This window comes from Sus scrofa, chromosome 16, assembly GCF_054392235.1.
Source record: "Sus scrofa isolate SSC_HxYL_T2T_F1_AM1 chromosome 16, Sscrofa_HxYL_maternal_Yorkshire_Landrace_v2.0, whole genome shotgun sequence".
NCBI classification, from domain to species: Eukaryota; Metazoa; Chordata; class Mammalia; order Artiodactyla; family Suidae; genus Sus; species Sus scrofa.
The window spans coordinates 16,147,927-16,160,739 of record NC_139398.1 but is presented as its reverse complement, the minus strand read 5'-3'; the positions used below and the strand labels follow the sequence as shown (position 1 = coordinate 16,160,739).

Below are 12,813 nucleotides of genomic sequence, written 5' to 3'. Positions count from 1 at the left end.
AACTTTTAGTGTTGGTTTAGGGTACATTGAATGGGGCCAAGTAACCTTCGTTACAGTAGTAAAAGCGCTTTGTTTTTCACTCCCCAAGTCCTCTCAGAAAATAACCACAAGAGGTGCAGAGGGCGAGAGGCGCACGATGAGGGCCCAGGGCCCCATTGTGGTCTGGCTCCATCCAGCTGGGCTGTTTCCATATCCCAGGCACTTCCCAAACCAGGAGCCAGCTCCAGAGTCCTTGCACAGGGTTTCCTGATCTCTCTTGGGGTTGGGGATAGTCACTGCATTTCCCAAATGTCAGAAAAGTTATTCAAGAAGTGAAAAAGTTATTCAAGAAGTGAAAAAGCTACCTCCCTCCTCCTAATCCATTCTCATTTTGGGGATTCTGGAAGGAATGGGCAGGGGGAGATGCATGTATTTTGTATCTTGAGTTCCCAGAAACACATCCATTTAGACTTAGTAGTTCTCAGGATTTTTTTTCTTTTTTCTTTTCTCCCACTTTTCTGAAGTGGGAGATAGACTGAGAGAGTATTCACATTGTTGTAATTAAATGGCATTACCTTGAGAAATATTTTCTTATATTTAAAAATCTTTGTACTTGTGTAAATCTCTCAGCAGACAGTGACCAGAACAGCATGACTGGTGTGTACCAACCAGCCAGGGTTTCTGGCCTCTTACTTCATTTTGGTTTTTTTGTTTTGTTTTTTGCTTCTTAGGGCTGCACCTGCAGCATATGGAGGCTCCCAGGCTAAGGGTCAAATCGGAGCTGCAGCTGCCGGCCTACGTCACAGTCACAGCAACACAGGATCTGAGCCACATCTGCAACCTACACCACTGCCACAGCCACGCCGGATCCTTGAACCCACTGAGCAAGGCCAGGGATAGAACTGCATCTTCGTGGATACTTGTCGGGTTTGTAACCCACTAAGCCAAACGGGCACTCCTGGCCTCCTACTTTAAAGTGAGCTGACCGCCACACTCAGGGTGAGGTCATCATCAATCAGAGCAACACACAGTGCAGGAAAGGGGCCTTTTATGTTCTAAGTCCTGACCTTCTGCAACAACCAAGGCTTTACAGCTCTTGGAGATCTGTAAGTGTTGAGACATCTGGGTTGCACGTGCATCCAGTTCCCCACAACTAGGCTCCAGCCCATCTTCTGCAGAGAGCCACCCTCAGGCACAGCCCTCTCAAGGTGCTTTCATAAACACTTGAACTGTAGAAAAGCATGTTTCTGAGCTAGCTGTTTGGTAAACATTCAAGATGCTCCCCCGTGTGGTTATTTTGAGTCTCTATTTCTGTCCCTTGAAGCAGCAAAACATCACCTGATTCATCAGCTGATCTGACCACACATAAAACAGGATGTAGAGAAAACCTGAAGAAAAATACATGCAAAGGCCCTGTTGCCTGTCCTTTTAAAGGGTAAAGGTCTAAAATTAACTATCCAAATATTCACAATGAGAGACATGCAATTGCATAATCAAAATAACCCAAACCTCACTCCGAAAAGAAAAGGTGTAACAAACTTCAGAGTAATTTGATCTCCAAAGAGAAACTACTGAGGAGGAGCTGGTGAGAGCTTAAGACATCACTTTCTCCTCCGGAGGGGAGCGTAGAGCTGTGAGCTGTTACACTCTCCACAAAGAGCACCAAAGATGTGCTTCCACAGTCTCTCTCTTTTTAATCATCTTTGCCAAGTCCAGGTGGTTCCAAGAGTCATTCTTTCTCTGCCTCATTTGCAATCAACCAGGGTCTGTGAAAGACTGTGCAAGACCCATGCACGTTTATAGATGGCTGTCAGCTGCCCAGAGCTTCAGCTCATGTTCTGTTCGGTGCCTCTTTATCAGTGAGATGTAACCTCAAGTGCACTTTAGTAACAAGACTTGGCATTGGCTTCTACAATCCGTATATATCAACAGAAGCGCATAAGAGCCAGGGGGCGTTTCTCTCCCCAGAAGCATATGTGGTGTCCTTTAGGGAAAGAAGGCGGGAGATAGGGACAGACCAGTTGACAATGCTTGAACCATTCACTGTCTGGCTTCATGGAAATTCAGTGATGTAGGGAGATTGGTTGTTACTCTAAGATTTACAGGCAGATGTTCTCCAATCATGAACCGAGGACAAGGAATGGTGCCTTGGGAGTGGGGTGTCTGGTTCCCTTAAGTGTGGGGCCGTGGACAGTGGGAGGGGGAGGGAGGACGACCCACAGTTTGGACGAACCAGATATTGAAGGCGAAATCAAGCCGCCCTGGTCGAACAAAGGAAATACAGGGTACATATCAAGACCAGCCACCTAGCACCTAAGGATGTGGACCAGTCACGGAGAAGCAGGCCACGCCCCCAGGGAGCGCCACATCCAAAAGGCAAATACGCTGCTCCTGGGGGTTTGTTTAGTGATGTATTGAGAAGGAAAATACCTATAAAGCCAGAATGACCAAGGAGCCAGTCTTAGAGCTTCAGGAATCTTGACAAGTGCCACACACAGGACTCTGCCCAATACCGACAAGGCTGTGCTCAATCATTTAAGGAAATCTTCCACATCACCCACACCTCTCCGGCCTCACGTTGGTCACCTGGACAATTGCTAAGGCACCTTCCTGGTCCAAAAGTCTACGTAGGATCGAGGATTTTTTTTTTTTTTTTGCCATGCCCATGGCATGAGGAAGTTCCAGGGCCAGGGATCGAATGTGGCCACAGCAGTGACAATGCTGAATCCTTAACTGCTAGGCCACTAGGGAACTCCAAGATCTAGGATTTAGAACATGATATGGGATCCCACAATGGAAAAATAAAATTACCTCATTCTTGGTTTCAGGTCTGAACATTAGCAGCAATCCAGATTTTTTTTTTTTTTAATAAAATTAAGTCTACTGGGAGTCATTATTCTCTGTGTGCTATGGCTGTCAGCTTACAGGCGTTTCAGTTTCACACCAAAATTGTGGGTTTAATTTAACTGTTGAAACCAATCACATTAAAATATTTGTGCAGCCTTGATTAAACTTGACTGCAGAGGTCAGTATAAAATATACGTTGCATTTAAACAAGTGCTGTGTACGTAATTAATAGGCATAAGTTTTTGCATTGTTAAAAGCAGTTATATATGCTTTTCCTTCTTGGATTTTTTTTTGGAGGGGAGGAATTTGTGCCTGTCATGTATTGTCAAATACTTTTTATACTCTAATTTTACTTTAAGTAAAACTTAAATGGTTGACATATGATTGAGATTGCTTTTAGTTTCTTGTCTTCTTCTAACCACGCATCTGTTTTCACAGACCCCAAGATGTAGTCTCCTGATTCTGACTACAAATTCCCTTTTTTGTCTAATGTACATGAGATATTAAAATTTCGCTCTTTGCTTTGGTAGCTGAAACCACTGGAATAGTTCCCCAAACTCCCTGTCTTATTTAAATATGACCTATTTCTTCAAATTTTATTCTGTATTAAAATGAATTTTTACTTCCCATAACTATAGTAATATTGAAAGTACTGCTCTGGGGCCCAGCTTCTCCCCACCCCTTCTAGAATGGGGATACCAGGCAGCCTGGCTTTAGGAAAGTGAGAGGAACAGAATGTGAAAACCCCTCCTGCCCACATCTAAGAGACACTTGCTTTTTATCAGTCTTTATGTGAAAAGCAATTCTCTTCTTTAAGCCCTAAGGTCTTCAGAGAATGATGGTGCTCGTTTCTTTAACCTCCTGTGCGCTGCTATAGAGAACATGTCGTATCACTGCCTGGAATCAAAAGGGCGTGACGTTCTTGATTGGCTCGAGATGACAGTTTTCTGTACTGCTTTATTGTTGCCTCTGGGCTCAGTCCCAGACTCGGAGCTGCCTCTCCTGGGTTTCAGCAGCCTGCCTCACCCCGCAACTGTGTTTCCCCACGCTATTTAACTCCGCTCTCTGGAAAATGACTCCAAGGCCCCAGGCCTGCTCCCACCTTAGCTGGGAATCCAGTTCTACGTGCTCCTGGGTGACCTAATCTGGGCCTGTGTTTCCAATTCCAAATATACACTGGGGATCCCCAGGCTGCTTTTCCAGCCCTGACTTGTTCCAGAGCTGCCGCCCAGTCACCAATATCTCCTCAGAAGGGGCTCCCAGAAGGGCCTTGGCCTTAAGCCCCTCGCCAATGCACACTTCCTCTCCACCCCTCCCACATTGTCTCCTGCCAAGATGAATCACATTAGCACCCACCCAGAACCCCGCCTACACCACATCCCACCTCCCCCTGTCAAGTCTCTAACCCTGTCCGTTCTCTCCCAGCAATCTCTCACTTCTCCCCCTTCCTCTGCATGTCCTCTCTGCAGCGTAGGTCACAGTTGAAGCTCTGATCTGGCACTGCTGTGAGCTGTGGCATAGGTCACAGATGCAGCTCCCATCTGGTATTGCCATGCCTGTGGTGTAGGCCAGCAGCTGCAGCTCTGATTCCGCCTCTAGCCCAGGGACTTCCACGTGCTGCAGGTGTGGCCCTAAAAAGAAAAAAAAAAAAAAATTAATTATAAAAAGAGTACTAAGACCTCTACCCTTGGCTCTCCTGCCTCGCTTCTTCCTCCTGCTCTTAACTCCTGATGGAGCAGGGAATGATGAGCCATCAGTGATTAGCGATTCTACGCCTGGTTCAGCTTATGTTACAAATGCATGTGAGCTCCCACGTGGGGACGGGTGGAGAGGCATGGGGGCGGGGCTGCCCCAGCTCTTCTCACATCCCTGACTTTGTCACCGTGCTTGCCCAGAGCAGATATTCTTTGATGAATGAAGTCATTCACACGTTCCTCCCCCAACATACTCTGAACCTAGGGTCACTTGCACAACCGCCCTGTTTCCTGCAGCCTTATCTCCAACCCCCCTCTTCTTGTCACTAAGGTCAATGGCTCCATGAACTAATAAGGTAGAAGTTTGTGAGCCAGTTCTTGTCACTTGTCACCAAAAGGGCTTGACACGGATGCCTGAAAGCCCACCCTGCGGGCCTTCTTTTGTGGATGCTCCCAGTCCTACACCTCTCTGTGAAACACAGATGGGAAAACCCAAAGTATTCTCACATACGACTTGTCTAGGTAGAAACTGTAACAGATGGGCAAAGAGCATGAACAAATGGTTCCCAGAAAATGACCCATGAATGGCTTCTACAGAAGAAAACAGGCTCAGCCTTGCTTGAGCAGAGGAACACAAATTCAAAGACCAACTATCAACTTAGCAAAGATCGAAGTTTGACATTGCTCAGCACTGGCAAGGACCTAAGGAAACTGGCAATCCCGCTCTGCAGCAGAAATGCCAACCAGTCGTACCTCTTCAGAGGACAATTCAGGGAGAGGTTTCAAGCTCACACTCAACTAGGGAAAGAGGCTGGTCTCGTGATCAAAGAACGTGAAGTAGCGATGCCGGAAAGGAGTAGCACTGGCCTATAAATATCTAGGGAAAACATTCACCATTATGAGAATCAAAAGCCATTTAAAACTGGTCTTTGTCTCTTTCCACTTTTTTTTCCTTGCCAGGTTGATTGATCAGTTTAAAATCAAATTACCCCTCTTGTCCCCCAGGGGACAAGGAAGCAGCCCCGCAGCACCTGCTGGTGGGAACAAAATTCCTGCAGCTTGTGAGGGTGCAGGGTCATGGAGGGCGGAGCAGAAAACACCTCCCTCAGCCCTAGGGAGCCAAGGGGGACAGTTCACTCCAGGCTTTTCCACCCAAAAGCCAAATCGGCTTTGCTTCTTGGGACTGTGCTGAGGACAGGAGTCAGGAATGAACCCTCCAGACCCAGTAAGTCAGAAGGTCATTACCAGGCCTCTCACGCAGATCCCAGACAAGAGGTAGGAATAGGAGGAGTGGGGAGGGGAGAGAAGTTTGAGAACTTGCAGGAAGAATGCCCAGGTTTTGAGCAAGACAGAAATGCTAAGTGGGAAGGTAGTGTGTATATCTGTATTTACACACATAAATTCTCTTATTTTATACACACATAACACCGCTGGTATGTCCGTGGTCATGTGATGGTTATAATTCCGAAGGCCTTCCCTGGGATCCACAATCTGGATCTATTTTTCTCTACACGTCCTACTGTGGCGGGCAGCCCATGGAGGAGAAATGCCAGAAATCCCACCCTCAGGATTGAGCAGAGCACAATTCAGACAAGAAGAGGGGGAAGGTGTATCTCAATCAGACATTTTGCTTGTTAACCCAACGGAATGGGGCAGTGAAGGATGAAATAGCTTGTTGTTGCTGTTTAGCGCAGGCTGTGGCTGCTCACACCAACCCCACACTGCTCTCTAGATGCCCAGCCCCTGAGCGGTGGGTTCCTAGAAACCAAGCACCATTTTGCAAAGACTCAGTTTTTAACTCAGGTGTCTGCAGGCTCAAACTTCATCCTCTGATGCCATGAGGACCTCTGAAAGCCCACCAGTTCCCCTCCTCCAGGTAATTAGCCTCGGTGGCAGTCAAGTCACAGCAGTGCATGCAAGTTCTTGCTATCCCACTTGTTTCCCTTGGTCTGGGTGGTGTCTGAACACCCACCAGTGTTGCACACATCCAGGGCCTCCCCTCGGCGGACACACAGCAAGGCTGGGTCTGGACTGTGGCTGCGGCCTTGCTGGGCAGGCCTGGGGGATCTTCCTGGAAGCCTCTGCTCAGGGCTTGCTCCTCCTTCACCCCCACTCCCACTGGAAACAGGCTGTGGGGGAAGTGAGGACTGACGCCGGGGAGCTGGGGTAACTGGCCCAAAAGGTGCTGAATCCAGACCCAAGTCCAGAACTACACACCTGCTTTGCGGCGGGGGGCGGGGGGGGGGGGCTTCCTAGGGGCTCGGCACTGTCAAAGGCTTCAGCATCACAGGCCTGTCCTGGGTCTGGAGAGCTGAAGCCCTGAACCCAGATCTCCCAAGTCCTCAAAGTCAGGCATTCAACCAGAGCAACACAGGCAGGCTTCTGCGTTTTTATTTTCTAAGTTTATTTTTAGTTACTTATTTTTACAGTCCTCAGCAGCCGAATGTGCTACAGGGGATCCCCAAGTTGGCTCTGCCTCTGACAGTGACGACGAAGACCCAACCGGTCCCGAGTGTGGGTGGGGGGCAAGGCCTGGAGCTGCCGGAGCCTTGGGGCCACCTTTGTTCGGAGCAGGTGAGGTTTTTGACAAATGCTGACATTTTACAGTGCAAACAGGACACTCTGCTTAGGGGCCAGGTTCACACCAAGTTGCCGGCTGCCCCCTCTTCACGGCCCGGCTGCCAGGGAAAGAAAACTGCCGCCATGGGAGAAGGTGGGTCATTAATCCCCTCCAAATTCACAACAGTCAGAAGCTGCTAAAATGCAGGTAACAATACCAAAACAGTTTCATAAAGACAATGGAAATGAGAAGGGAGCTCATTAAATACATTCATTTTGGCTTTTTTTCCCATTATGGAAATACTCAGAAGTAACCAACATTACTGTAGATTGCTCTGGCTCCTATAAGGGGTACCATATTTTAGCACCATTTATGAGAGTATACATCAAGGCATTTTTCCTTATATAAGAGGTCTTAAAATTAAGTACAAAAAATTGCTTTGAAGTTCAGAATTAAGCCACCCCTGGTTACTGGGGAAACAGCTGCCAAGACCACGGTCATTTCAAGCCCTGTATCCTTTCCTGGGATTAACCATGTTTTGGTGATTTCTATCCCTGATCCATACCTACCAAGAAATCAACAAGAATGAAATAAAACTCTAATCAGTGTTCTCCCTATTAATGAGCCCTGGCTATTAATGAGCATTCAAAATATTAAAATACACAGGCGGTCATAAGGCCTGGGAACAGAGTTGCTTTTTTTGTTTGTTTTGATTTTCAGGGCCACACCTGCAGCATATGGAAGTTCCCAACCGAGGGGTAAAGTCGGAGATGCAGCTGCCAGCCTACCCACAGCCAGAGCAACGCTGGATCCTTAACCCGCTGAGTGAGGCCAGGGATCGAAAGTGCATCCACATGGATACCAGTCAGGTTTGTTACCGCTAAGCCACGATGGGAGCTCCGAGATACACTTAATAAATGGCTTGCTGATATGACATTTCAATACAATTAACAGACTTAATGACCACTCCATATAGTTTAATTATACCTTGTATTAACCCATTCTACCATTCCCAGTAATAAATTTCGATTTACCATGAACACAAATGCAAAGGGGCAGATTACCTCCACCCTCCCAGATGAGGCTGGGCCTCATGTTGTGGGACCTCACACACAGGAATTTTACAGTGTGCCTGCAGACTAGCAGGCAGGTGCACACGCGTGCGTGTACACGTACACACACACACACACACACACACACACACACACACACACAGAGCTCTTCTGGTCATGGCCAGCCGAACCTACCCTGCCCCTACTGCTACAGCTGCCAGGGTGGGGCAGCCAAACCAGCATAGTTTTGTGCTTTTCGTGGCTCCACATTATTAACTGGATCACACAAGCATTAATCATCAGTATCCCGTGTCTTTATTCACCGTATAACTCAGCACGGGTGCCCTGGTCTCTCCAGCCCCTCCAGAGAGACCACCAAGGAGGCTCCCCCAAAGAGTTAGGCATCATGTATTCTATTTCTGTTCAACAGGGGACTTAAAATTTGGAAAAAGGAATTTGCAGAATCCAAGCACAGAAGTCTTTCCACTGGTTCAGATTTTTAACCTTTTACAACTTAAATCAGGAAGGTCTGTCAGGCATCTGCTGTTTTGCTTTTAAAAAGGCATTTTTTCACCTAAAATCAGTCCCTCCTTCTTCAGTTCACTTCTTACAGTTCCTTGGGTCATTTTGAAATTACATGACACCATGCCCTGCCTTTGTCAACCATTTGGGGATTCCTGCCTTTCACACACATTTCAGATTCACTCACACACACACACACACACACACACACACACACACACACACACTCCTGTTTATTGTTTTTCAGTAGTCACAGATCTTTTCAAAAAGGCATTTATGTATTTTTTTTTTTTTTTGGTATGCCTATAAAGAAGATTCCCTGGAGGTTTATACTTCTGAAAATGCTTCCTGCCTTTCAAAGGGGGGTACCTACGAAGTCTAGCTCAAGACAGATAGAGAGGAAATAATCAAACTTTAACATCAAAATGAAGACAAAGTCTGGAAGTCTACTTGAGTCCTACTCCGATGCTGAGATGCTAAGAGCGCTAGATCATTAAAGGTGACACAGCACCTAAGAGTCATTATCTGGAAACTCTTCAAAAAGCAGACAACAAACTCTTAGGTAAAACAGCACCTTGAGGTGAAGAAGGCAGGAGGAACAACACAGCCTCTTAACAAACAAACAAAGAAGAAAAACACACAAAAACCAATTAAGGCGTTCCTTCCAACGGAAGTGTGAGATTCACGTGGCCTGAGATTTTACCTGATAAGCTCTAGGACTGGAGGGGAAGAGAAAAATGAAAGAATACAATGTCTGTTTCTCACAATCAAAGAAAATTCTCATCAGACATTAGCCAAATACATAACAGTATAATAAAAGCGTAAATGGCTATAGGAAGAGAGCAGGGTCAATTCCATTCTGTGCGTTCAAACCATTTTCAAACACGCTGTACTCTAAGGAAGAGGCACTGACATTTCAGATCGAATCCCATCTATGCCTAGAGTGCAAGTGAAAGACCACACACTGCCATCTTGTCTTCTACTGCTGCCATCACCTGTGCCATGTGTATGGGCGAAATCAACAGATTCTGTAAATGCAGAAGTAGCTTAGCAGGAGAGGAGAGGAGCGGAAAAAGTCCTAAAGGAGCAGTGTTAATTCCACAGAATTTGTGACAGGAAACTTTAGGTTTAAGGCACCTTATATGCCCTCAAAGGTATAACTCATACCTGCTTAAGGCAGACATTTTCTTTCTGCCAAGACCACAGGGCCTCAAACTGCTGAATTCTTACAATAAACTCTGGGTTGGAAAAGTAAGCACAGGGTAGTTCCTGCTACTTTCCTTCTTCTGGAACACTCTTTATCATTTTAGAGATCCCTCTAGGTAGATTACCCTCCTGAATCCACTTCGGCCTCAATTCAATTTCAGTTCTGCTGACATCACCCGACCAGGTCAAGTCCAGGAATGAGAAATGGAATTAAAACTCTAGACAACTGTAATTGCATGCTGCAACAAAATATATTTTTAGAGTTATCCAATCATCTAAATTTCCTAAAGTACCATTTCTTTGAAAACTTGTCTTCTGTGATGCTATGATCCCTCTAAGCCTGGATGACAATCTGAGAGCAGAGCCTTGGGATAGAAAGCAACTGCAATGCATCCTTTTGAATTTCTATCAATGTGGTAGTTAAGACAACAATACCACACAGAGGAACAAGAAAAAAGTATGAAATGTAAACAATTCGATTGTCCAAAAGCTCCGTTCTGGTTCACTAAGACTACAACATTTTCAAAGTGCAAAGGCAGATGATTACGAATATTATTAAACTCAACAGGGGCTATGAGCCAACAGTTGGACGGACACAGACCCTACGGCCTTGTGCAGCCTGAGGGTGTGAAGCTGTGCTTTTAAAAATGTTCAAGAATGAATGGAAGTTACATGAAAATGAGGTTACATAAAACGAAGCATCAGAACTAACAAGAAGTCATCATTACCTTCATTTGCCTTCCAGGTGCCTCCTTATTTGAGGCACTGTTGCATTTCACAGTGAAAAACAAGCCTCTCTAACACATTCACTCACATTCAGAGAAGAAGTGGATTCAAACACTCCAGGGAATATGCATCTATCAAAATGTGGTGAATATTATTGATGAGGTAATGGGGAAAATACTATTGCAACAGTCTGCATAGTTTTTATGTGTCCTCAGAGTTTTCTCAACCAAAAATTTTAATTTTTAAGTGAAAGCAAAAGTTACATTTTCGCAAAAGGTACATCTTTCCCTCTGGGGGAAAAGAAAAAGCAGATAGCTTATAAACTATATTAAGTTGGACCAAATAAAAGATTTTAATTATAAAATAAAACTAGGTACTTCAGGGTAACAGCACCTCCACAAATACTGAGCCGATTCAGGTGCCACTGATAGGGAGTCCTACAGAGTGACACAACTGGTTCCTGGGAACAATGTCCACATGGATGATTCAGGCCCCATCACAGACCCTGCGCAGCTGGGCTGCCCTGCCCCACCCACAGGCACCACCTGGCCTGGGCCATGCAGGCAATCGTGGGTGGCCAGAACACCCTCCCCCAGGCATCCCAAACCGAACAGGGCAGATACAGCTCAGCCATGCTCTTGCACTGTTTCAGAACAGGCTTCTGCCTAAACTTACTAATGAAGAACCTTAGCCGCTTTGTGGTTACTCATCCCCAGGAAGCAGATGAGTTACGTGACTTTGGCACAGAGCACTCTGCAAAAAACAGCATGAAAAGGGCACGGGAAGTCCTGGATCCAGCTCATCCCTCCTTCTGAACCCAGCTGAGTGCCTGAGTCATCTGGCCTTGGTTTCCTCTAAAAAGCAGGTGGATCTAACCTTGTTCTGACTATGAGGTGGTGAATCTACAGAAGTGGAGAATAACCAACACCCCTGACCCTAGGGACCAACTGTAAGTAGCACTCCCCCACTGACCACCCACCACTTGCGCCAGCGCAGCCGCCAGCTCAGGCGCCTGCCACGTTCCTGCAGAGCAAGGGTGTCCTGGTGCCACTGCCTCCTCTGGCACCTCTTTCTCCAGCCGTTAAGTAACTCACTTTTGGACCCAATTCTTGATCTTCTATAAGACAATCTGCTTAAAATAGCTTTAATGAACATATAAATCCAAACCACTGCTCGATGAGACCGTCAGAGGCCACGCCACTAACAGACTCTGCCCCAGAATTCTACTAGGGAAGCTGATGGCATAGGAAGGGCACTGCTGAGACCCAATACCTCCAAAACAAAAACATTACTACCTTTAAAAAAAAAAAAATGAAAGCCTGTTTACCATTAGGTATGCTCTGAAGGCCCCAACTGAAACATGCTGCATCAGATAAAGGGAAAGCTTGGTTCATTCCTAAAATCCAGTCTTCAGAACATCACTGTCCAGCCTGGCTCACAGGGCCCAAGAGTCCTCAGAGGTCATTCTAGGGGACCCGCAGGCTGAGCCGAGGAGTGCCCACGCACCTTGGCCAGGTGGCCAGGCTGTCCAGGTGCGTCTCTCACAGACTTGTCTCCTCACACACTCGGACGGGGATGTTGTAGTGCCGATCGTCCTCGGCGATCAGGGTCACCACCGGCCAGTCCCTGGGTGGGTCGGTGGGATAGATGGTAATGAACTCCTCGGTGCTGTACTTGGAGAGCCGGTACACCTGGATGGTGTGGCGCACGGCGTAGGCCAGAAGGAACATTTCAACCTGGGAGAAGAGCACACGGGTGTGTGGAGGGAAGCCCCGCTGCCGGATGCCACTCTGCACCCGCTCCCTCCCCGACACCCCAGGCAGCACACAGCGAGGCTAAGCCACCACCTTTCCTCCTCCCGGTGGGCGCAGCCCCAGTCCTTTGGCATATGGTCACTGTCAACACTGCATCATCAAGAAGGGATTCCATGTCTGCCAAAGGACTTGTGTCTGGAACATATAAGGAACATCTTACAACTCAACAATAAAAAAGCAAATAATCGGTTTAAAAATTGGGCAAAGGACTTGAATAGAATGGCTATTTCTCCAAAGAAGATATGCAAATGCTAGTAAGCACATGAAAAGTGCCAGGGAAATGCAAATCAAACCCACAATGAGATACCCACTTCCCCGCCACCAGAATGACCATAATCAAAAGACAAATGATTGCGGGGAACGGACTGCTTGGAGAACAAGGGCTTCTTTCAGGGGAGTTAAACTATTTTGGA

General features: G+C 46.7%; 1 protein-coding gene across 3 annotated transcripts in view; it reads right to left on the bottom strand.

Moving 5' to 3' along the window:
* Window positions 1-6,903: 6,903 nt before the first annotated feature.
* The window catches only part of OTULIN (OTU deubiquitinase with linear linkage specificity), a 34,045-nt gene continuing 28,135 nt past the window's right edge, over window positions 6,904-12,813 (bottom strand). For all 3 annotated transcript variants that reach the window (XM_003133841.5, XM_085001725.1, XM_085001724.1), the window contains one exon: window positions 6,904-12,322. In XM_003133841.5, coding sequence (XP_003133889.1) covers window positions 12,128-12,322 — 195 coding nt within the window. In that variant the 3' untranslated portion in view covers window positions 6,904-12,127. The remainder of the gene's footprint in view (window positions 12,323-12,813) is intronic.